This window comes from Myotis yumanensis, unplaced genomic scaffold (genome assembly GCF_028538775.1).
Source record: "Myotis yumanensis isolate MYYU_CA2020_CCGP unplaced genomic scaffold, mMyoYum1.0.hap1 SCAF_9, whole genome shotgun sequence".
Taxonomy (NCBI): Eukaryota; Metazoa; Chordata; class Mammalia; order Chiroptera; family Vespertilionidae; genus Myotis; species Myotis yumanensis.
This window is the reverse complement of record NW_027223760.1, coordinates 5,416,180-5,440,344: the sequence shown is the minus strand read 5'-3', so window position 1 is coordinate 5,440,344 and position 24,165 is coordinate 5,416,180. Positions and strand designations below refer to the sequence as shown.

Below are 24,165 nucleotides of genomic sequence, written 5' to 3'. Positions count from 1 at the left end.
TTAATTTTCATATCGCCCTGATTAGCCAATGGGAAGCATAGCGAAGGTATGGTCAATTAGCCTTTTTGTCTTTTATTAGATAGGATACAATACATACAAACACGTATGACCCACAGACACCATAGAATGCTCTGCATTAAAAGAAAGTACTAAAGAACCAGTCCACTGTGGTGACTAGATGGATGATATGTTTATGTTAATACTACAATGCATTGTGATACAACAATAACATGCGATACAACACTTAGATCAAATGTATTTCTACCCAAAACAACAAGGCTGTAGTTCATGGAGAAATGACTGGTACTGCTTCAATTTTAAAGTAAAAATTAGTTATCCTTAGATAAAATTTAAAATTCCATTTCTCTGGTACACCCACTATATTTCAAGTGCTCAATAGCCACATATGGCTAGTGGCTACCATATTGGATACTGCAACTTCCAGAAAATACTCAAATATTTGGAAATTAAGCACATACTTCTAAGTAATGCATGAGTGAAAAAAAACATCACAGAGAATATAGAAAATATTTAAACTGAATGATAGTGAAAACAGAATATGCAAAAAATTGTGAGCTATAGATAAACACGCATAGAGGGAAATTTTAAAGCTTTCTAGCCTTATGTTAGAAAAGAAGAATTTTTAATACTTTACAGGATCATGTAGGTAATATGCTGGTAGAGACTCTGGATATTATTATCTTCTAAAGAATGTTGAGTTTATTTTCATTTAAGCAGACACTCAAATTATGGGCATATCCCTTTGACCTTGGAAAGGGTGGGTTTAGATGTCATTAGCCAAGGACTACAATTTACCTCTTCCTGTAGGCAAATCCCTTAACCCTGATGTGCTATTTACTCCTAAAATATGACCCTTTGGGATTTCAGTGGAACTACTCCAATTTTGTTTGCTGTTGACATCTCCGACCTGCTCTTCCTGCCTTCCAGGACAATTTTCCCTGAACCCTTTGGAGGTTAAAGTCCCTGGATCAGCCAAAGGTTGGAGGAGTAATTTATGTGCAGAATTTCTAAAGCCCCACTCCCTCCGTAGCTCTGTTCTTCTGGGAGGTTCCCCATCATTGTCTACTGGCTCTGGCTGCCTCCACACTCCAACCACCTTCTCTCCAGTCACTGTGAATTTCTGCCTGAGGGTTATTCCTGTGTCAGCAGGACAGGAAGACCACATGAATGTGGCAGTAGTGTGGTCTCTTTATCTTGGCCACTGGATATTGACAAAGGTTCGAATCCCCTGGGGTTGGTCTATATTTGGTCACTTCCCAGTGCTTCCAAACAGTTGCTTTAAAATTATTATTTTGTTATTGTGTATTTTCTCCTTAGTTCATCAATGTTGTACCAGGAGAAGTGGGAGGGAGAAACCTTCCCGGAGACCTTTAGCAGCTGATGTGATCCACCAAGGAGGAAACAAGTGTGTACTCACTGGGCTCTTCAAACTACACAAGTCTCTGTTTCTCATGCTTTACTCCAGTGTTGAAATATTTTTTGAAAATAACGAATTCTGAAGTTCACTATTTTCACAGCCTGAACCAAAACAATCCTCTCTCCCCAGCGCCCCGCCCACACCATGTCTTTCTTAGTGATACACAGACTGTGGAGTGTCCAGACAGGCCCACACCTGCCTGCCCCACTCTCAGAGCCCCCGGAGTGACAGCAATGGAGCAGCATCTGTCTTGCCTACTGAAATGTTGTGGGCAGCATCTTCCCTAATTTTTAGTAATAAAGGAGAGGAAACACCATGTCTGCTATGTTTTGAGTGACTTATCATTTAGAATCACTGTACGGGTGTCACTTGGTGAAAAAATGTTTGTATTTTCTGTTATGAAATGAATTCAGCTAATATTAAAACAACAACAATTACTGAAGAAATTTATCTTGCTATCCTAATGGAAATGCAGATGGTTTTAACTTTTACTCCATAGCTCCGAAGTTGCGAGTCTGCTCACTTAGAAACAAGATGACCTTGGTTCATGTGTCCTTGAAGTATTTACTATGTATCCCAAACGTAATACAGAGATGTGACACAATTCCAGCTGGAATGCCATTGAGGTTCTTTTCTGACACTTAAACCATTGATTTAAATTCTCACATAGAAGAATAAATACCTAAGAATAACAAAGGAAGTACATAAATGAGGAAAGCAAAGCCACTGTAATCAAATCAATATTTTATTCATAAGGAGAGAAAGTAGAAGACAGGAATAGAACTGGAAATCCTGCCATGGATCTTGGGGAGTATAAAGACTTAATAGCGCTTTGGTCATGGGAAGTGGAGTGCTAATGTAATCAACGGATCACACATGACTGTCTTAGGTGTGAACCAAAAGAAGTCTCCGTTCTGCCTTGAGACACTTTCCTGAAACTTTCAGCACAACAAATGCTCTGGCTTTCTTAGGCGTCCCCAGTATGTGGGTCAGGGGGTGTCATGGCCTCGAGATTGGGAGACCAGGCTCCCGAGAGAGCCTCTGACAGGAGAGGATCTCTGACCAGCAGGTAAGCATCTAGACAGACTTGAGGCTGCATCTCCGATTTCTGAGTGTCCCCCAGCACTGTCACCCCCACCTCCACTTTCCACCCCTCCCTGAAGAAGGGAGCTGGAGACCCTCTGCCACATGGCTTGACAAAGGTAAAGAGGGGTCTGTAGCAAGGTATTTCCCTGTTCCCTCCTATCCTGTTTCCATCATTTGGTCAGACTACACAGAGAAGTTGAGGTTCATCTGAGATGTGCTGGGCTCTTTGTAGCATTACATGGCACTTCCTTTTCAGAGGCCAGGCACAGACCAACATCCACTGTCTTTTGGTACTGGTCCACCTCGCTTCCCAAGGCCCCTGTCTGCAACCCTCCACATCAACCCATATGACATAGACCCCTCCCCTCACCAGGCAGGCTACTTCCTACAATGTTCACGTCACTCACCTGCCACCTTTGCAGGTTCCCTTTCTTCTCTGCCTCCCTCCATTTAACACTCACACATACCTTACTGGGAACCCCACTACACACCCATACACTGACTTCATGCATCCTTCTCCCCACTGTCAAGGAGAAGGGAAAGGGTTGCAGATAAGGCTGAAAATCGTCTTTTTCCCCCATAATCAGAAGGCAGATATATGAGAGGGGACCCTAATTAGAACATCCCTAATCTATGTCAGCTTTAGGGAAGTGCTCCTCCTCTGCCCAAGCCCCTTGGTACATCCTGAGGTCTCCAGATCCTTAGCCAAGTCTAAGGGCCACCTGCCTGACCAGGCCTGGCTCCTTGGATAACCCACCCCACTTTTCTCATCATTCCTACCAGTTCCCACAGGCTCCTTTGTTGTGGTCCAATGGCCTCTTTCAGAGGTGACTAAAAGGGCTCCTCCTTTCTGATTCTCTCTTTCTACCTGCTTTCCCCCTCGAGCCAAGCAGCTGTCCTTCTTCTCATGTCTCAGAACCATTACAATGTCGTGGCCCTACCACACACCGTAGGTAACTTAAAAAGTCACTATGCCTGCCTCTTTGTGGGCAAGGACATAGTCCAGGAGGTGTGAAGTCACCAGACCAACACCCCACACTGATTGACTATCATCATTTAAGGAGTGACTCCAAAGACCAGGATGCTGTGGGGGTTACATGTAAGAATGAGGATGATATACCCTCAGGAACTTTCATTCTATCAGGGTAAAGATAAGAACTTCAAGAAATGCAATGCCAATGCAATGTGAGGTTCCATATGAGAAAGCGTGCTGGGGGCAGGGAGTAGAGAGGAGGGAGGGTCCACGTGCACTGAAAGATGAAATGAAGGACCTGGATGGTAGCTGAGAACTCAGGAACCCACCCCCTTTTACCACCTGGAGACTGGCATGGTCAGTGACCTGTGGGATGGAGAGGACAAATGACTGGCTGGAAACTGGGCACAGGGCTGAAAGGAGCTCATAAGAAACAGCTGTCCCTCAGTGGAGTCCAGCATATGCTCAGATAGGTGCCCTCTTCAGGAGATATTTGTGAGTTTCCTCAGATGCCTTCTGGATTCGGCACAATTCCTCCACCAAGGACTCCCCACTGGGCCCTTCCTCAGAGCCTTGCCCCTCGACTATATGGCCTTCCTGCACTTCTGTGAGACGAAGGTTTTGCTGGGAGAACTGGTAAGCCTTGTTGCTGTAATGATGGCCTTCATTTTCCCACAGGACCATGTCTATTTTTTCCATGAGCTCCTTCAACTGGGCCTCCTGCTCTGCCCCCTCTGCCCTATTGTTGAAGCCACAGTGGCGCATGGAACAAATCTTGGCCAGGTTGGCAAGTTCCTGGTTGTCAGTCTCTTTCACATACCCATCCAGAGAGTCACCATCCAGGTCTTCCTTTCGGGTGAACACCAGGATGGTGTAGGCCAGGACTCCCACTCCAAAGACCTCCTGGAGGCGCCTGACCACCAACTGGTCTTCTTTTGTGAACCTGCCCAGCTCTGTCACCAGGAGCACCGCGTGTGGCCCTGGGGAGGAGAAGGCGATGGCTTCCAAGGAGCCCCTACCTGCCAATTCCTGTGGAACTCCAGGGGACAAAATATCGGGGGTGTCAATCACCTCAAGTTCCTTCCCGGCCCAGTCTCGGCTCCCTCTCTGGAAGGTCTTGGTCACTGGTGTAGCACTGAGCTTGGACTGGAACACTTCCTGGCCAAGGATGCTGTTTCCTGTTGCACTTTTCCCACTTCCGGTTTTCCCCACCAGGATGAGCCTCAGCCTCTTTGGGGTCTGTTCCTTCTCCCTCAGATCTAGAAGAATCAAGAGAAAGCAGAGGGATTGGGGTTTAGAGCCTCACTCCTGGGTCTGCTTCATGACCTCAGGGCAGACTGTCCTCTGAGGAAAGACAGATTAACATCTGTACCTAAGACCTGCTCTGGGCTCACATTCTATTCTTTTTAATTGTTTTATTGTGGTAAAATATACAGAAACTAAAATTACTGTTTTCACTGTTTTTAGGTGTACAACTCAGTGACATTGAATACCTTCACATTTTTGTGTAATCATCACTCTTATGCATCTCAAGACTTGGAGATGCAAACTAATATTTAAGAATTTAATGTTAAAATCACCCCAAACAGAAACTCTGTAGCATTGAAACAATCACTTCCCATGCCTCCCTTCCCCAAACACCTGCTAACCACCACTCTACTTTCTGTCTCAATGAATTTTACTATTCTAGGGACCTAGAATAAGTTCCTGCAAATTTGACCTTTTGTGTCTGATTTATTTCACTTGACATAGTGTTTTCAAGGTTCATCCATACTGTAGCATGTGTCAGAATTTCCCTCTTTTTCAAGGCTGAAAAATATTCCATTATATGGATGGGCTACATTTTGTTTACTCATATATGGACATGAGTTGTTCCCACTATCCACTATTGTGAATAATGCTGCTTTGAACATTAGTGTACACATGACTATTTAAGTCCCTGCTTTGACTTCTTTGGGGCATATACCCAGAAGTGGAAATGCTGGATCATATGGTAGAATACCACATTTTATCTACAGGTTTTGAAACTTCTCAGGGTCACCTGTTCTCACCCAGGTGGAAACCAGCCCTTCATGAATATGAGACCCTGAGCTTTCCTAGGTATCCCTGGGTGATGAAGATAGAAGTGTGTGGGTCTGTGTCTATGTCTTGTCCCTGAAGTGACTGACCACATCACCTCCTTCAGCTGTTCCAACAAGAAATATGGGGAATATGGGATCTTTCAACCAGATCCCGGGCTCAAAGCACAGAGGCACACTGAGGTCACATTCTTTGTCTATATCCTTGAAATTTGGGCCAAATATTCCCACCCAGATGAATATAGGAACTATTGGTCAAGAGAAGACTTGAAGATGCCAACTAATATTTAAAAATCTGATGTTAAAATTTTAGAAATGACTGGGGCTGAAGGACAGAAAGAGAATTCCATCTCCTGGCCTTTGAGGTCACAGATCCAGAGCACAGAAAAAGGTCCCAAAAGGCAGCTCTGGTTTCCAAGTCTGTTCCACATTGAAGACATTGATGTGTCTCAATGATAGAGCCCTAACTTTACCTCATAGAGACAGGATTAGCATCCTTGGCTGGTGGACACACCAACCAATTCTGACTGTTGACTTTGGTACCCTCCAGCTTCCCCCACTTGGCTTTGAAAGGAATCTGAGTGAGTGGGTGGGAGTTTCAAGGAAACAAAGAAGGTGGAATGTTCATCCCTGCCCTCCCAGCCAATCTGAAGCTGGGTGAAGACAGTACCGACTCCCCTCTGGGCAAGCCTGGAGCCAGTGCACCCCAAGTACATTACTCAAATGCTAGAGAGGATTTTAAAAGTAATATTTAACTTTGATTGCCATGAGAAAGGGAAAATCATGTGTCGGCATGTTTATTAATATGGCTTGCTTCCAATGGCTTAGGCCAGTGGTCGGCAAACTCGTTAGTCAACAGAGCCAAATATCAGCAGTACAACGATTAAAATTTCTTTTGAGAGCCAAATTTTTTAAACTTAAACTATATAGGTAGGTACATTGTTATTAACTTAATTAGGGTACTCCTAAACTGGCCTTAGGTGAAAACGTCCTCAATCTGATTGAGGTACATTCGCTGAGGTTGAACCCTTCCAACTTTCCCATCCTCAACTTGTGCATGAATCGCGCGCACCTCCCCTGCGCTGCGTATCCTGCCTGCACCGCGTCTCCTGTCTCCCACGACCAACCTATACCCCCCATTTATTCTAAAGCCACTTCTTCAAAATAGACTCACCCAGGCCAAAAACCGACTTCTGCACATGGGCCACAAAATCGCACTGTACGTGCGCGCCCGAATGTGGTATTTTGTGGAAGAGCCACACTCAAGGGGCCAAAGAGCCGCATGTGGCTCGCGAGCGGCTGTTTGCCGACCACTGGCTTAGGCCATTGAAGTCGATATAGTATAAAAATCATTTGTGTTCAAATACATGATGAATCATAAATAAATTATCCTGTCCAGGAAAATGGATAGATTGCGAAAATTCCTAAACTCTGTCTCCCTGGGATAATGAAGAAGTTGAGGCCATGACTGTTAAGTACCTGACCCTAATGCAAGAGCTTTCGGGGGCGATCCCCTTGAGAAGGGCCAGCCCAGTTCTAAGGCAGCCACTCACTCACATGGTGCTTTGCAGCCTTTTTGACCCTCAGTGCTCCCACATCTGAGCTATCAAGCACCCACATAGGGTTTGTTGGATTGCAAGCCCCCACCAAGGCGAGTACAGGTATCCCTGGGTAATTCCTGAGTACAGGATTAGTTCATATTCTCTCTCTCTCTCTCTCTCTCTCTTTCTCTCTCTCCTCTTTTCCGCACCTTTCTCCCACTGTGCCTGTTGGGGGCCTTTCTCTCTTATTAGGTGGGTTTAAGTAAGGCCCCACCAAAGGGCCATCTGCTGGTGCAGCTCTGACTGGGCTGCACTCTGCTGCCTCTCCAAGGGCACCCTGCACATCACAGTCCCCATCCACACCTGCCTCAGGTTCAGGTACACTAGGAAGTCATTTTACCTCCAGACACATCTTGTTTAGGATGCTGGGCCACTGCTCCTGAGGGATTGTCCGGGTCAATCACCTCGAATTCTTCTTCCTCCACCTAGAGAAAATAATATGTCTGATTTTTCAACTAGTTCAAGGGGCACCTGACTTTCTCTTGTCAGAAGGAAGTTTTTTACATTGCTTTGGGGGGAGGGGTATGGCTTGAGTGAGGAGAGGAAGGTCTAAGACATTATCTCTTTTAGGGGCCCTGTTTCTCTCTCTCTCTCTCTCTCTCTCTCTCTTTCTCTCTTTCTGTCTCTCTCTCTCCTTTGTAGTCTGCATTGTGAGTTTAAGCAATTTCATGGAAAAGGTAAGATGGCCTGCAGCCTGAGGAACAGATGGCGTTTGGATGGACAGAAGGTCCTGGAGCTATCATGTGAGGAGGAGAAAGGAGCAGAGACACAGAAGCAGGTCTGACACTATGTCCCAGGAGCAGTGGAAGGATGTGTGGACAGAATGTTCTGGAAGGTGGGAGCAGGACACTGTGGTGAGGGGCTGGCTGGGGGTGCAGTGAGGTCCTGGTGCCAGGATGATCCCTGAGGAAGGCCTGGCAGTGAGGATGGCAGAGGACTGAGACATGGGTGGCCGGGTGCTGTGCTGAGGAGGCCAATAGCCTCAGCACAGGAACTTCATGGCTCCGGGACAGTCCTGCTGGAGCCAGGAGACCTCAGGGCCCACCTTTAAGGTCGCACTGCCTGAGCCTCAGTGTCCCCTAAGCGTGAATGCTGGGCCTGAACTAGGTGTCCTGTCGTCCCTTTAACATTCTAGCACATTTTATGACATTTTCTAGTGCAAGTCCTAGCCTTTGCAAAGATGGCCTTGTCACCCACCAGAAACTCCCGTCATCTTTCAGGCGAGAGGGCAGTGCACCCTGCTGCCACCCGCACTGCCTCACCTCAGGGACTAACATTGTTCCCTGTTCCAGGAGTCCATCCTGGTGTGTGGGTTTGGGAAGGAAAGTGTGAGGCCCCAGGACTCTGTGCTGGGACACGCAGGACACCTGAAGACATTCACAGTCAGGGACCTTCTCCAGATGAAGGGTCCAGGGTTTGGGGACACCTGACTTGCAGGTCCCTAGATCCAGCCCTGAACAGCGCCTCATACCTTTGCCGCACTCGGTGGTTTTGTCTCTGACATGGAACACGGAGAAGCTACACCGCATGGAGAAAGTGAAACTCATGGAAGCATCTTCCCCATATAAGCAGGGAGTTTGCGAAGAGCACAAGGCACACAAAGTTCTCCTGACTTTTTAGTCACAGCCCTTTCTAATATACCACAGACACACACATTCACAACACACACACACCACTCACACAGTACAACCACAACAACACACACATACACTCACAAACATAACACATACAGAAACATGACATATACCACTCACACATACACTTAAACACAGTACACATACACCCACAGACATAGAAACACAAATATACACAACAAACATGCATACACACAAACATACACATAGAAACATGACACACACCATCCACACATATACACTGAAACACAACACATACACTCACAAATATACAAACATACATATACGCAACACACATACATGCACACAAACATAACACACACAAAAACACAACATATACCACTCAATAATACACTCAAACACACATACACTCACAAACACACAAATAGACATTTACCCAACACACATGCATACACACAAACGCAATACTCACAAAAACACAACACACACAAGCCACACAAAGAGGGTGGGCCAAAAGTAGATTTATGGTTATGAGTACTCTAAACAGTTTATTCTTGTATTACTTATTAATTATTGAATAATTTCCATATGAACAACTGTAAACCTACTTTTGCACCACCCTGTATACACTCAAACACAGTGCCCACGTATTATACTCACAAATATATAAATACGCACAAGCATAACACATACAACAACACAATACACACAACTCACACACATACACTCACAAACACAACACACACACACAAACATACACACACAAAATATATACAAACATAACACACAAACACAGATACACACACACACAGATATACTCAGAGACTTACCTCCTGTGAGCTCTTGGCTTTTTCTTTTGGGGTCGACACATTGTAGGCATCTGGGGGCCTTGACTGGAGGAGGTCCCAAAAAGCATCGTAGGCACTGGAACAGAAAGGCAACATTGCTGGTACTGTATTTTTTCAACAAAATGTGACCGAAAACTCAGCTAAGAACTGCTCTAGGCAAAGTGGCTGTCTGCTGTGGGTGGAGAAGCAGGAAGTGGGAGGGAGCACCCGGGCCAGGTCTTCCTGAGTCAGAACCTATGCTGTGTGCACTTTGCAGCCTTAGTGAGACAAACAGGAAGAACAAGAGCACGAGACTGTTATTATTTTTATCCTGACCAGCACAACCAGAATTTAGAGGCTTAACAAAAGGCAGCAGACCCTTCAGAAAATGTTATGCCAGGGCAACAATTTTCAATGTTTTTCATCTCATTGTACACACAAACTAATTACAAAAAACATATGTTTTGCCAAACTGACAAAAAGAAATAGGTGTCATTTTGATTCATTCACACAAGATGGCTATTGTGTCAACTGCTTTCATTTTTAAAAAAGTATATTTTGTTGATTTTTTACAGACAGGAAGGGAGAGGGATAGAGACTTAGAAACATTGATTAGCTGCCTCTGCACACCCCCTATTGGGGATGTGCCTGCAACCAAGGTACATACATGCCCTTGACCGAAATCGAACCTGGGACCCTTCAGTCTGCAGGTCGACGCTCTATCCACTGAGCCAAACATGTTAGGGCTTCATTTTTTAATTTGACCGTCTAAGGCAGGGGTGGGCAACCCCTGGCATGTGTGCCAAACATGGCATGCCAGTAACTTTTGCTGGCACGTGAAACCCTCTCTTATAATCTTCCATTTACAATTGTGAATCTTTGTTCTCAGTGATGAATTTTGTTAAGTCTCATAATAGGAGTAGCCTGACAGATGAAAGTAGTAGCTCGTGCATATCTCTGAAGGTCACGAAATATAAACCTGATGTAAAATCTCTGTCATCAGTGATGCAGCAGCAAAAGCCCCACTGGTAATATCAAACGGAGTCATAAAGTTTTCTGTCAGACTATCAGTGTACATGTATACATTAAAAAAATAAATGTATTTTTCATCATTGTATACTGTGTTTTTGTCGCTCGAATAAATTTCATTATTTCTTCAAGGTTCTTCACATACGTACACTTTAAGAGATATCAAGTAAGTGTAACATGTTCTCAAAAAATTAGGGTTGGCACGCAGAAGAATTTTGAGTCAGAGATTTTGCTGGTTTTGGCACGCACTCACAAAAAGATTGCCCACCCCTGGCCCAAGGGAATGCAGTTAGGCCCCTGACTAAATAGTCAGCTGTGAAATGTTTCAAAAATTCTTGCGGAACATCAGTTAAAAATTGCTGTGCTGGAAGAATGATTTTTTTTTTTTAACTAATCTCCCTTCTTTGAGAACAGCCCAATTCCTGCAGCTATCCTATGCCTTCACTATTGTGACAGAAATTCATTGTCTCTTTGCTTTCCCTAACTCATCCTTCCTTTAAATATTTTCTCCCAGGAAAAGGCCTTGGACTAGAACTGAGTCTTGAACGGAAAGTCTTCAGAAGGTGGGAACTGCACCACTGGCTCTCCTGGGTCTCTGGTGAGCTGACTGGAACTTGCGACTATTAACTCCATAGTCAGATGGGCCAATTCCTTATAATAAATCATGTGAGCCAATTTTGTATAATACATAAATATCCTTTATAATAAAGAAATCTCTTCATATATGTGTGTGTACACAAACACACACACACATTCTGTGTCTGAAATTTCCAAAATCTGTGTCATATCTGAGTGGCTCTAATATTTGCTTTGTGTCTTCAGACTGTTTTTTTCCGCCTATTACTAGGCCTTGTAATGTTGAAAGCTGGATGTGATACAACAGATATTAGGAACTAAAGTCAATAGGCCTGTAGAATTTTGTCTCACCTATTGTCTGTGGGGTTCCCTAAGGACCCCCTTTTTTAAAGCTTTGAAAACTTTATTACATTTTTTTTCAGTTACAGTTGACATTCAATATTATATTAGTTTCAGGTGTATAGCATAGTGGTTAAACACCTGTATACCTTATGACGTGATCCAGTACCCACCTGGCACCATACATAGTTATTATATTATTGACTATATTTCCTATGCTGTGCTTTTCATCCCTGTGACTGCTTTGTAACTGCCAATTTGTACTTCTTAAAGGATTCCTTCTTAAATAGAGTCTGTCCCTCATAGTTCCTGCAGCTTCAGTTTACTGTTGCCATCCCAGAGCCCTGTCGATGTGGTGGTCAGGTGTGAGGGAGGGGCAGCGTGGTCTTGGAGTTAAATCACACCCTCTTAGTGGGTCTGTGTCCTGGGGCTGTGATCATCACAGTTTGTTGTTTTTTCGCTTTCCCTTTCCCTTACCCCTTTTAGGTGACACGGCCAAATACGATTACTTCCTGGATTTTCCTCCTCATTTCATTACAGAGTCTTTTTTCTCCTCTATGCTCTGGCCTTGAAGGACCCCCTTCAGTTATTTGAATGCTTCATCTCGTCTTTTTGCTCTGGAACAGCTGTGAAAAGATGGAACTAAAATGTTCCTCAGAGAGTGTATTCTATCATAAAAATATTCTGATAAAGATTTTGAAGGTTTAATAAAGTTTGGAGGTTTAACATGTTCACCATTAACACTATTTTAAATGTTTTTTTCTGAAGGAAATACAATCATGTGCCGCATAACGACATTTCAGTCAATGAGAGAGAGCACATACAATGGTGGTCCCACAGGATTACACTGGAGGTGAAAAAGTTTTATCACGTAATGACATCGTAGCTGTTGTGACATTATAGCTGTTGTGATGTCATAGCTGTTGTAACATTGTAGTGCACGCTTTACTCACGTGTTTCTGGTGATGCTGGTATAAACAAACTCACTGCACTGCATATGAAAGAACAGTGTACCACACATGTACTGTACCTTTCCTATGTTTAGATACACAGGTAGTTACCATTGTGTTATTATTGCCTACAGTATTCAGTACAGAATCCTGCTGTACAGGCTTATAGTATAGAAACAATAGGCTATACCATATAGCCTAGGGGTGTGGTAGGATGACCATTTGGGTTTGTATAAGTGCATGTTATGATGTTTGCACAATGAGGAAATAACCTAAGGATGCATTTCTCAAAATGGATCCCAGTTGATAAGTGATGTATGACTGTATGCAATAAAATGAAATTGCATGCATATGAAACATAAAGATGTATCTAAAATTATCATCTCATCACCCATGAAATCAAGAGAATTAACTGATAAGTTTTCTAATTACAAATGTGATGGGTACAACATTAAATAAAAACCATACAAGTTAACTAACATACAAACAATAGCCAATTAGAAACAACATGTGATTTTTTAAAGTAACAAAAATAAAATGCCTAAGAATGAAGCTACAATTGTGTAAAAAAAATCTATATAGAGAGAACTTTAAGAAACTTCTGAGGATATGGAGCAGAACTCTCACATAATGTTTATGAAAGTGTAAATAGGCAGGATCACTTTGGGGAGCTCTGCGTAGTATCTAGGAATCTGTACTTTTTATAACAGGACACAGTTAGAAGCTGAGTTTATTAACCAAGACTTTGACTGGACTGTCATGGTTGAGAGAAACACGCCTAGACTCTGGATGTTACCAGAAAGCTTTAACGAATTAAGGTTGATTTGGGAAGCCGATAAAAGCCCCTTTTATAAACAGCCTGGAGCCTTGCTTATTTACATGGTTCATGGCAGTTTTTTCAGCTAAGGACTTAAGATTGCTCTCCTAGGAGATGACAAAGAAAGAATCTCAAAACATTTTGGGAATCTTGAGAACTTAAGGAATTCACCCAAATCTATAGATATTGCAGGAAAAGTCTGATGGCAACTGTGGCTTGGCTTCTTTGCCCTGAGATGCTAATTAAAGCTTAATCTGGAGATTTCTTATGAGATTCCAGCAAAGCAGATTTAAAAGAGCCTATATGATTAATTGCTATTCTTGTTGTATTCATGCAAATAATCAGGCCAAATTGAAACTAGACTTAATGCAGTAAATAGATTAGTCTTAATTTGGCTCTTTTGATTTGAAATGAGAGTGACTTTAGGGAGAGAAATTGTGTTTTTGTGGCATACACTAGAGGCCCAGTGCATGAATTAGTGCACGGGTGGGGTCCGGCCAGCCCGGCCCCAATCAGGGCTGATCGAAGCTGGGCCTGTCGGGAGGAGGAGATGGCAGGAGGTTGGCTGGCCGGCCAGCCTGGATCAGGGCCCAATCAGGGCCCCTGATCAGGGCCTACTCAGCTGGCGGAAGGGGCCCACAGGCGATTGGCTGGTGGACCCTGCTCCCCATTGGGGTTGGGGAGGGCCAATGGGGGGTAGGGCTGGCCCACCAGTCACAGCCCCTCCCCATGGCCAACCCCGCCCACAATGGGGTTGGTGGGGGGGGTACCAATTGGGGGCCAATGGCCTGGGGGAAGGGCCACAGGTCGTTGGCCAACCAGCCCTGCCCTTGATTGGGGGGTGGGAGGGCCCATCTGGAGTGAGGCCTGGTGGGAGGAGGGCTGCAGGATATTGGCCAGCCAGCCCTGCCCCCTATTGAGGTAGGGTGCCGATCAGGGGTGGGGCTGGCTAGGGGGTGGGGCTGCAGGCTGATCAGGGTGGTCGGGGCTCATTGGGGGCGTGGCCGACCAAGGGGAAGGGCTGCAGGAGGTTGGGGTCGCCCAAATGAATTTTCACTCCCCGTTGGGGTGGGAGGGTGTGATCAGGGGTGGGCCGGCCAGGGTAGGAGCTGCAGGCTTATCAGGGTGGGGTGGGCTGATGGAGGGGGAAAGGAGGGGGGGTTTGGCCAGCAGGCCTGGCTCTTGATCAAGGTGGGAGAGTCCAATCAGGGACAGGCCGGCAGGGGGGAGGTTGGCTGCCGGCCCCACCCCTTAATCAGGCAGTTCGCTGGCCACAGTGGGCGTCATAGGGACCGATTGTTAGGTCGTTATGGCCTTCTAGAGGCCAGGTGAAAGAAATTTGTGCACAGGAGCAGGGGGTCCTTCAGCCTGGCCTGCACCCTCTCCAATCCGGCATCCCCTAAGGGCTGCTGGCACCTAACTGCTCACCTGCCTGCTGGTCTGATCCCCCTAACTGCTCTCCCCTGCTGGCCTGATCCCTCTAACTGCTCTCCACTGCCTACCTGCCTGATCACCTCAAACCACCTCTGCCTCAGTCCTGCCACCATGGCTTTGTCCGGAAGGACGTCTGGAAGATGTTCAGTCTAATTAGCATATTACCTTTTTATTAGTATAGATACCACCTTGCCTAAAAATGCAGGTTGTTAGCAAGTTTTCCTGTGTCTCTGCTCCTCCATCCCAGCGGCAGCGCTGACCAAGCAGGCCCAGAGGCCCTCCATCAGTGGGTTGGGGCAGAACGCCTGTGTCATTGCCAGGCTTTGCTCAACCAGCCTGGGGCCATCAGGCTTTGCTCCGCTGCTTGGAGCCTCTGTATGCAAATTAACCGCCATCTTTGTTGCGTTAATTTGCATACTCTCCTGATTGGCTGGTTAGCGTAGCAAAGGTATGGTAATTTACATGTTTGTCTATTATTACCTAAGATGGTAGCCGCCTTTTTATATAGAACATTAGACTCTAGTTCAGTTAGTTGTCTTACTAAACCTTTTCTTGAGCTTTACAATTTCTAAGGTAAGGCCCAAGGCATACTTAATCTTAGTAATAGATACTTGCTGCGATGCTCTTTTTCATTGGACCATTAGTCATAATTTTTGTCATGCTGGCTTTTGCCCAAATAATATTAAGATTTATAACATAATTTGTCTCCACCAGGTTATGAGCCCTATTTGTACTCCGGGAATCCCACCCCTCGCTGACACTAGATACCATTGCAACCTCCTCCTGTCCCCAGGCCTCATCTCCCTCTGACAGAGAGCAAGGATCTTTTGGCTTTGAAGGAAATGTCATTCCTCGTCAGCAAGAAGCAGCTACAAGAGGGACCCTGCGCCCTATTCCCTTAAAGAATTCAGAGCCAAGATTCCTTGGGGGGAAATGTAGTAGGCAGTTGGATAGGGATGAGCAGAGTAGGAATGGTGGGCATGGTGCAGAAAGTCCCCAACGCAGAGAGCCCTGGGTGCCTAGAAAAACCACAAGCCCTTGCATGACTACTCCCTTAAGCACTAACCCCTGGAGTTGACACCTAATACTAAGCTGTGTTTCAGCTACAGGCCCAGCAAAGCAGCAAAACCAGACAAGCGAGCCATGGCTGACATTAGGACCAGCTGCATTGACTAATGACCCTCTGCTAGGCACCAACAACCAGTTGAGACCAGGACCCTGAGGAGATATGCCTGGAAAGCTGATGAAGATTCTATTGAGATCCTCCCCTGAAGCCCCAGATAAAAGCCCTCAGGAATGAGGACCCAGCATGGCTCTCTCCACGGAGCACACCCTGCCTATTCCCATTCCTTTCTTTCCTCTCTCAGGGTGCATCTCTAGTCTCTGAGGTCCTTCTTCTGCCTCTCAAAGGATGCTTCTTTTGTCTATGTAACTTGTATTCTGAGCCCATTTCTTCTACGGCTCACTTCACTTTTACTTCCATGTCTCTAAATAAACTTTTTCTTATAATTTCAGTCTTGGGTTTGAATTCTTTTCTAAGCCAGTACCGATGTTGCTGAACTGAGGTCTAACACCTAGTGCCATTTTCACTACTAACAATATGACATCCCCAATCTGATTTTCAAAACGTGCTCCCAACAATTTGAAGCATATATTCTTAGAGAGGTTCAATAGTTTTTCCTTTGATTCTGACCTTTTCATCTCTGTCCCCATTAGATAACACAGTGCCTGGCATGTAAAACGGGATCAGCAAACGTGTGGAAAATGAATGGTGACATTGACTTCCCCATACCCCTCTATATACGAGGCTCTAGTTACGGACTTCTGACCATTGTTTGAACTTTCTAGCACCGGCATCTTCTTATAAAACAGCTGCAATCCACCATTCCATCTAGTAGTGTTCTTTCAGGCTGTGCTTGAGAGGACATTTTCCCCCTGAGTTCAAGGTTAGACCCTCTGACCTCACTTATGTAAATCCTTGGTGCTATAAATCAATTTCTTGTATAATAATCAGTATAAAACAGCACCTATAGGAAAAGCTTTCTTGACTTGTAAATATTCCAAATCAAAACTATTGGAATTGACCAACAGAATGTGGGAGCCTAAGCCCAGATTGTGTTCTCCATCTCGCTTTGCAAGGTAATGTTCTGTGTTCACTGCTCCAGCCTTAAATGTGTGGCCAGTTAATAAACAGAGGAAGGACAGCCCTGCTCCCGGCTGCCCATACATTACACTCCAGTCCTTCTGAGCCCCACGGGCTGCTCTGTCCCATGGCAGAGAGGGGGCAGCCAGCACCTGCGGCTGGGGAGCCCATCAAAGTCGTGTCCTTAGAGTTGGTCTTCCAGGCCCTCTGTGGACCAGCGGTGCCTGTGTGTCCCTAGTGAGCAAGAACATTCTAGAAGCAGAGCCTGGAGAAGGGCATGGGGAGTAGGGCTAGGCAGGTGTTCCTGGGATGGGTGCTGAGGAGAGTGTTGGGGAAGGGGTGCCCCATGGGAACTCCTCTGTCACAGGGGCTGTTTCTGATGGGGGAGGAGGGTCCATCACTGCCTGCATAGCCTCTTCCTCCACGTATTGCTTATTTAACAAATCATAAAAAGGAAATGGGAGGTGCCTGGCAGCGGGCAGGCTCTGACAGGAAGCGTCCCATTAAGGGGGGACACAGCAAGGGCCGCTCGCTGGTCTCCAGGTCCTGTTTACAGCAGTTTTCCTGCCCATCCAGAGGACCTGTCCCCCATCTAAGGGGGCCACAGGGTGCTCAGCAACCTCTTTCTCCTTGCTGCTGGAAAGCCACGTGTCCTGAAATGCTGGACCTGCAGAGGGCTCCTGTGTAACAGTGTCTGCCTGGCTTCCCACGTGCCCACCTGCATCTTCCTGAGGCTACAGAGCACTTTCCTGGGGCGGCAGAGCCCCACTGGCAGCGCCTGCCAGGTAAGGGGACACCGAGGAGCCTTAGAGGCCATGGCCCAGCCACAGCCACTCACTGCCGGGTGATCTCACACAGGTTACCCTACTTCGGGGCTCCCCCGTTGCTGAAACAGGACAATGATGGTGGCGCTGGGGGCCACAGCGGGTGGATAGTGGGGGAAACAGTCGGAATCACAGGCTAAACAAAGTGTACTACCCGGACTTGAAAATAAATGAATTAAATGTCCATAACCAGCATCACTGTTAATGATAAGATTTTTTGATGCCCTAAATTTTAGGGCATCTAAACAGGATTTTTTTTATAAACCAAAAGTATTTTTTGGTATTCGGAAAAGCATTGTTTTAAATTTCTTGTATTGAAAGCAAAATGGAATGGGTGCTCTATGAATTTTATATATGCTGTAAGAAATTGCTGAGCTTTGAGGTTGATGTATATTGCATTATTTTTGTTTTACATATTAAAGTTAGGAAATAGCTCCCTGTTAGTACTTTGGGAAAATAAACGCACATTAGCTCACTTTTTATAAGATAACAACCAGCCCGGCCTCGGGTGGCTCCGTTGGTTGACCATCATCCCGTGTACCAAGAGGTCGCTGGGCTTCCAGCTCCAGTCCAGGTGGGGCTTGCAAGAGGCAGCCCATTGATATTTCTCTCTCCCTGTCCTCTCTCTCCCTCTCTCTAAAACAAATGAAAACATATTTAAAAATAAATAAATGAAAGGTAACAACCAATGTAATTAAATAAGAAAAAGCAATAAGAGGTATATATTTGGAAATAGGGGAATCAAGTATCATTATTTGCAACCAAGTCTATGATCAACCTAAAAATTCCAAGATAATCAAAAGGAAATAAAACAGTATTTTTTAGAAATTCTAGAATAAGTAAATTGGATGGTTTTAAAATTAATGTATTAAAATTTTTTTATTCCTTCATACAAAATAAAAACTCTTTAGAAAACTCTTTTTTCAAGGAAAAATTCTGATTTGGAATGGCAACAAATTCTGATTTGGGGCTAGCATGTGGCTTTAATAACCGAGTTATTCTCAGGAGTAAACTTATTTATTTATTTCTCTCATGATTAGTTTATTTTATTTTAGTGAGATTCTCAGGAGTAAACTTGGCAAGAAATGTGTGTACTCTACATGGAGAAAGACCTAATCTATAATAATAAAAGCATAATATGCTAATTAGACCAGATGTCCTTCCAGACCAAGCCAGGGCTGCGAGGGGCGGGCTGGTCCCGGGTGCCTGCCATTGGCCAGAGTGAAGCCTGAGCCCCGGGTACCAGAGGGAAGCCGGTGCCAGCAGCTGGGGGAGGGAAGGCCTAATCTTGCACAGATTTCGTGCATCAGGCCTCTAGTACTCTAATAAAGGACATAGAAACTACCAGACATTGTCCCAAAATGGTCTAATGTTTTACACTGTCACCAACAGTGTTTTGGTTGCTCCCCAGCCTCGCTTGCTGTCTTTTTATTTTCCCTCCAGCTCTATTGAGGTATAATTGGAGAACAAAATTATATATATTTAGAGTGCACAATGCAATGATTTGATGTGCGTGTATTTTGTGATTATCACCATCAGGTTAATTGACACTCCCATCAACTCACACACATAATTATCTTATTTGTATGTGTGAAAACCCTTAAGACCTGCTGTGTTAGCAAATTTCAAGTACACACCACAGTATTAAACTGTACTCTCCATGCTGTAGCAACATGAATTTTTGATACTAGCCATTTGAACAGGATTTTTTTTATAAATCAAAAGTATTTTTTGGTGTTCAGAAAAGCATTGTTTTAAATTTCTTGTATTGAAAGCAAAATTGAAAGGGTGCTTTATGAATTTTATATATGCTGTAAGAAATTGATGAGCTTTGGGTTTGATGTATATTGCATTATTTTTGCTTTACACATTAAAGTTAGGAAATAGCTCCCTGTTAGTACTTTGACACAGACGGTTGTATTTTTAGGAATAGAATACTGACATTAAGCAGGAGTTGGCAGTTTTGTATTGTACTTTAAGCACCCTTAAGAGGCTGCCCAGTGAAGAAGCAAGGACAGATTCAAAACAAGGTGATAACAGTGTGTAATGGAAGTGGTGTTCACCCATGTCGACGGCTCCCCTACATGTCCCAGCCCCCCGATAGTGAGGCCAGGGCCCGTGATTATTCCTCATGGATGGCTGGGGACAGAGAGCAACACGCCTCACTACTAGTCTGGGAATTCAAAGGCAATCTAAGTGTCATAGTCTGTCTCCCCTGCTGTGATGATTGTCACGTAAACAAGGAAAGAGAGCATCTGAGGGATTTCAACTTTAACTCTGTGAATTGATCGTCCTGAATGCAGACACTGCACATTATTATCGTAGACACTACTTACACCTTTATCCCCAAGAGATGTGTTCCCTGAAATGACAGAGCTGGACGGGAAAGAAAAGCAGGGGTGCTAGGGACTCCACCAGTGAGTTAAATTCACAGTGCTGGGGTGGTTAGTGTCTGTTACTGTCCACCTGACTCTAACAACCCAGCTTTTCTCAGGCTTCCCCTTCTGTCCCGGTCTCCCTCTGCACTGTCCCCGTCTCCCTCTGCACTGTCCCCGTCTCCCTCTGCACTGTCCCCTCACAGAGGTGTCCCCTGACCCATGCTCTCTCTCCTCCCCCCAATGGCTGCCTTTACAACAGTCACTGCTACCAGCTGTGAATGAGGTTGAATTCTTTCTCAGGGCACCTTAGCATTTAGGAGGCTTGTGAGTGTGAGGACACAGCCCCAGCGGCAAGGACCAACTTCCCTGGGGTCCCTGCCTTTCTTCCCTGTCCAGTTAAAATTGTTTTCTCTATTGACAAGAAATGGCAGTTGGGCCACATGATAGCAAATAACTCCTGCTTACATTTCCCATTTGAACTCTTCATTCTGCTTCTGTGGCGTGAGAATTTCAGACAGACTCAGGTGGGGCTGTTCTGCAGTGGGGAAGCTCAGCGGAGATGACAGAGAAGAATACAGAAGCAGGTTTTTGTTTTGTTTTATTTTTCTCTTGGAGCTGAACTGCCGATGCACAGTTTTGAATGGAGAGCCATCTGTGTCTTTTATCAATCAGTCAGGTAAGCCCACATTTGGGAAAAGTTCTGCAGTTCCCAGGCTGTGCCCAAAAAAAGACATTTTAACAACGAATTCATCCTGTTTTAAGGGAAATGGTTTAGAGTGACTGCCTTTGGTTGAAGGGAAGCCAGTTTTCAGGAACTGTAAACTTCATGTAACTTAGTTTACATGTTACTGGCAAAGAAGGGTTCCTTAGCACAAAGCCGATAAATTGTGGGCACTGGGAAGAGTTCGGGCGTGAATGTGTGGCCTGCGTTTTCTGTGCCTTATGGCTTTGGATGTGCTGCCAGATTCAAACAAGATGCTCTCTGGGTGACTTTAGGCAAATGACCTGATTTCTCTGTAAAATACCTAGTAATTCTCTTTCCATTCACCTTGTCAGCTTCATGTAAACAAATGTGGCATGGCTGCAGAACCTGCTCCAGAAATATAAGGGTCTTTCATGATTCAGAACTAAAAGTAATAGGTTGTTGTTGCTGTTTTATTGGTCTCCTGTCTCTGTCCCTCAGGAGCCGCAATGGACCAAAATGAATGCAGCTACTCGGGTAAGAAAGTGACTTCCGGTGTGTGTGACTGTTCTGCCATAGTCTGTGCCTACTCTCTGTAAATATCATGCTGTTCTCTCTAAGCAGAATATAAGCTATGAGCTGTTTATTCATTAGAGCAGGGGTGGGCCATATATGGCCCTCAAAATCATTTGGTCTGGCCCTGCCAAGGCATTAGGGGTGAGTTAATTAAATGTTTGACCAAATGTAGCAGTTGAATTATCAACAAAAGTTGATAATATTGTATGGCCTGATAATGATGCTATAAATATCCAAATGGCCCTGGGCCAAGAAAAGGCTCCCCTCCCCACCCCCGCATTAGAGAATCGTTTTACACTGCTCATCCCCATATTTCCCTGGTCCAGCCATTTCAATGGTGGTCATGACCACACCTCTGCCCAGTGGAGAGCAGAGGAGCTCTCTCTGGCTTTGGAACCAAGTCAGGGTACTTAACCCACCTAGAGGTGGAACCCACAGTTTGGCACCACTTCTCTGATCCTCAGAAAGTTAGTTTCAGAGGGGCCAGAACAGAGCAATGCAGGCAAGCCTTGCTTGATGAAATGTGTTTCTAAATCCATCTTGTATCTCCCTCCTTAAATATATTTGTCTAGGATCCAACATGGCAATATGCTATAGTCCTAGAGAAACCCATAGAGGGGATAAATGACGATGGGAAAAAAATAAATTAAATTTATAAAAATGAAAACAAAAAGGCCCATAATTGATTTATTTTATTTGATAGTTAGTTAGCTACTATTTCACAAATGCAATATATTGTGAGAGTATCTTTTCCCATAATGTGAGACTAACACCTGATCATTAAAAATATTCCACTGGGCCCTGACCGGTTTGGCTCAGCGGAGAGAGCATCGGCCTGCGGACTGAAGGGTCCTGGGTTCCGTCCCTGTCAAGGGCATGTGCCTTGGTTGCGGGCACATTCCCAGTGGGAGAGGGTGCAGGAGGCAGCTGATCAATGTTTCTCTCTCATCAATGCTTCTAACTCTCTATCCTTTCCTTTTCTCTATGTAAAAAATTCAATAAAATATATATATTTTTAAAAAAATATTCCTTTGGCATGATCAGTACAATAATAACACAGTAAACTTGCTCTCAACAGGACCCTATATAAAGAACCAACCCAGCAGAGGATCAGAGCTGAGAATCATCCTGGTGGGCAAAACAGGAACCGGTAAAAGTGCCACAGGGAACAGCATCCTGGGGAAGCAAGCCTTTGTGTCCCAGCTGTGTGCCCAGGCCTTCACTAAGACCTGCAGTGAAAGTCGAGGAAGCAGGGGTGAGAGAGAGATGGTCATCATTGACACACCAGATATATTTTCTGAGAAGGGCCACTCTGATCTGTACACAGAGGTGCAGAGGTGCTACCTGCTGTCGGCCCCAGGACCCCATGTGCTACTCCTGGTGACGCAGCTGGGCCGATTCACCACCCAGGACCAGCAGGCCGCACAGAGGGTCAAGGAGATCTTTGGAGAGGATGCCATGAAACACACAATTGTCCTCTTCACCCACAAGGAAGACCTCGATGGAGGCTCCTTGATGGATTACATCTACGACTCAGAAAATAAAGCCCTAGGCAAGCTGGTGGCAGCGTGTGGGGGGCGAGCATGTGGCTTTAATAACCGAGCAAAAGGGAGTGATCAGGATGACCAAGTGAAGGAGCTAATGGACTTGATTGAGGGCCTGATGATGGAGAAAAGAGGTGACCACTATACCAATGAGCTTTACAGCCTAGCAACAGGGTCAGAATGTGGACCTGAGCAGTCAGAGGAAAGATTAAAGGATTTCACTGGGAGTCTTATAAAGTACATGGAAATTCAGAGACGTCGCACAACCATGGCCAAGGAGAATTGCCTAAAAAGAGCCCTAATGAAAATACTACCGTGTATTCTCATTTGTATTTGGTTGTTTGTCAGATTGCTAATTCTGATATTTTGCATATTGCTCAGAATATGCAATTTTTTTTACTGCTTATTCTGTAGTATGTGCAATTTGTTCGGTAGCTTATTGCCCATTATCCTCAGAAAATTAATGATAATTCCCAGAAAGACCATTGGTGTGGAATGCAAGGCTCCTAGATGACAGTGATGGATCAGTAACTATTTATCACTGGGATACAGTGGTGATCACAGGGCCTCCTCTGTGATATTCAGTGCCTGACACCAGTAAATATTTAAGATTCTGTGAAGTGTTAAATCTTAACATCACTCAATTTATTAATGAACCAAATTATTTTAAGTTACTGTTTGTTTTGACATATAATACCAAAACCTTTTGAAAGCTGTAAATATAACATTTCTCCTATTTGAAAATGTCTAAAGCAGATTTATGTCCCTGGGAACTCCTTTTGTTCTTTAAAATACTATGATTGTTACTGAGTGTAATAAAATAACAACAATAAGTAAGCTGTAAAGCTCCTGAGATCCCATGTCTTTAATTCTGTTCTTTCAACAATGATACCAATTATGCCCACTAGCTACACACAGACATACTTATGCATCTGATATCAGTTATAAGAGTGTTGACTTCTACACACAAAACAATTAATCACATAAGAACCAGGGGAAATATTCTGAAGGCTTGGCGAGGACAAGGGAGAGAGGAGGGGGTTTCTGCAGAAACATGAACACCTTTGGATTGAGGACGAGGCCAGCTCATCCATCCAAGTCAGTGGTTCTCAACCTTCTGGCTCTTTAAATACAGTTCCTCATGTTGTGACCCAACCATAAAATTATTTTCATTGCTACTTCATAACTGTAATGTTGCTACTGTTATGAATCGTAATGTAAATATCTGATATGCAGGATGGTCTCAGGCGACCCTTGTGAAAGGGCCGTTCGACC

The 24,165-nt window shown here is 44.7% G+C and overlaps 2 protein-coding genes across 3 annotated transcripts; one reads left to right on the top strand and one right to left on the bottom strand.

The window, feature by feature from the left end:
* Nucleotides 1-2,162: 2,162 nt before the first annotated feature.
* Nucleotides 2,163-9,788, bottom strand: GIMAP6 (GTPase, IMAP family member 6). The gene is made up of 3 exons (XM_070423704.1): nucleotides 9,602-9,788; nucleotides 7,517-7,601; nucleotides 2,163-4,756 (listed from the first exon to the last, which is right to left on the bottom strand). Exons 1-3 carry the CDS (start codon nucleotides 9,713-9,715, stop codon nucleotides 3,963-3,965), a joined length of 993 nt encoding a protein of 330 aa, XP_070279805.1. The 5' UTR covers nucleotides 9,716-9,788; the 3' UTR covers nucleotides 2,163-3,962.
* A 7,614-nt stretch (nucleotides 9,789-17,402) lies between these two features.
* GIMAP2 (GTPase, IMAP family member 2) lies at nucleotides 17,403-23,729 on the top strand. Of its 2 annotated transcripts, none has more exons than XM_070424951.1 (3): nucleotides 17,403-17,671; nucleotides 21,272-21,307; nucleotides 22,425-23,729. In XM_070424951.1, the coding sequence occupies exons 2-3, from the start codon at nucleotides 21,280-21,282 to the stop codon at nucleotides 23,402-23,404; spliced, it is 1,008 nt and encodes a 335-aa protein (XP_070281052.1). In that variant the 5' UTR covers nucleotides 17,403-17,671; nucleotides 21,272-21,279; the 3' UTR covers nucleotides 23,405-23,729. The 2 variants fall into 2 exon arrangements, with proteins under 2 accessions (XP_070281052.1, XP_070281054.1); XM_070424953.1 differs by lacking the exon at nucleotides 17,403-17,671 and adding an exon at nucleotides 20,742-20,764.
* Nucleotides 23,730-24,165: the final 436 nt, after the last annotated feature.

Bases quoted from the DNA above. Each gene is read 5' to 3' on its own strand.
- GIMAP6 (XM_070423704.1), bottom strand. From the start codon at position 9,715: ATGTTGCCTTTCTGTTCCAGTGCCTACGATGCTTTTTGGGACCTCCTC. The intron at 7,602-9,601 runs GTAAGTCTCTGA...TATTTTCTCTAG, and splicing joins AAGCCAAGAGCTCACAGGAG to GTGGAGGAAGAAGAATTCGA. The intron at 4,757-7,516 runs GTAAAATGACTT...TGATTCTTCTAG, and splicing joins TAAACAAGATGTGTCTGGAG to ATCTGAGGGAGAAGGAACAG.
- GIMAP2 (XM_070424951.1), top strand. From the start codon at position 21,280: ATGGACCAAAATGAATGCAGCTACTCGG. The intron at 21,308-22,424 runs GTAAGAAAGTGA...TGCTCTCAACAG, and splicing joins AAATGAATGCAGCTACTCGG to GACCCTATATAAAGAACCAA.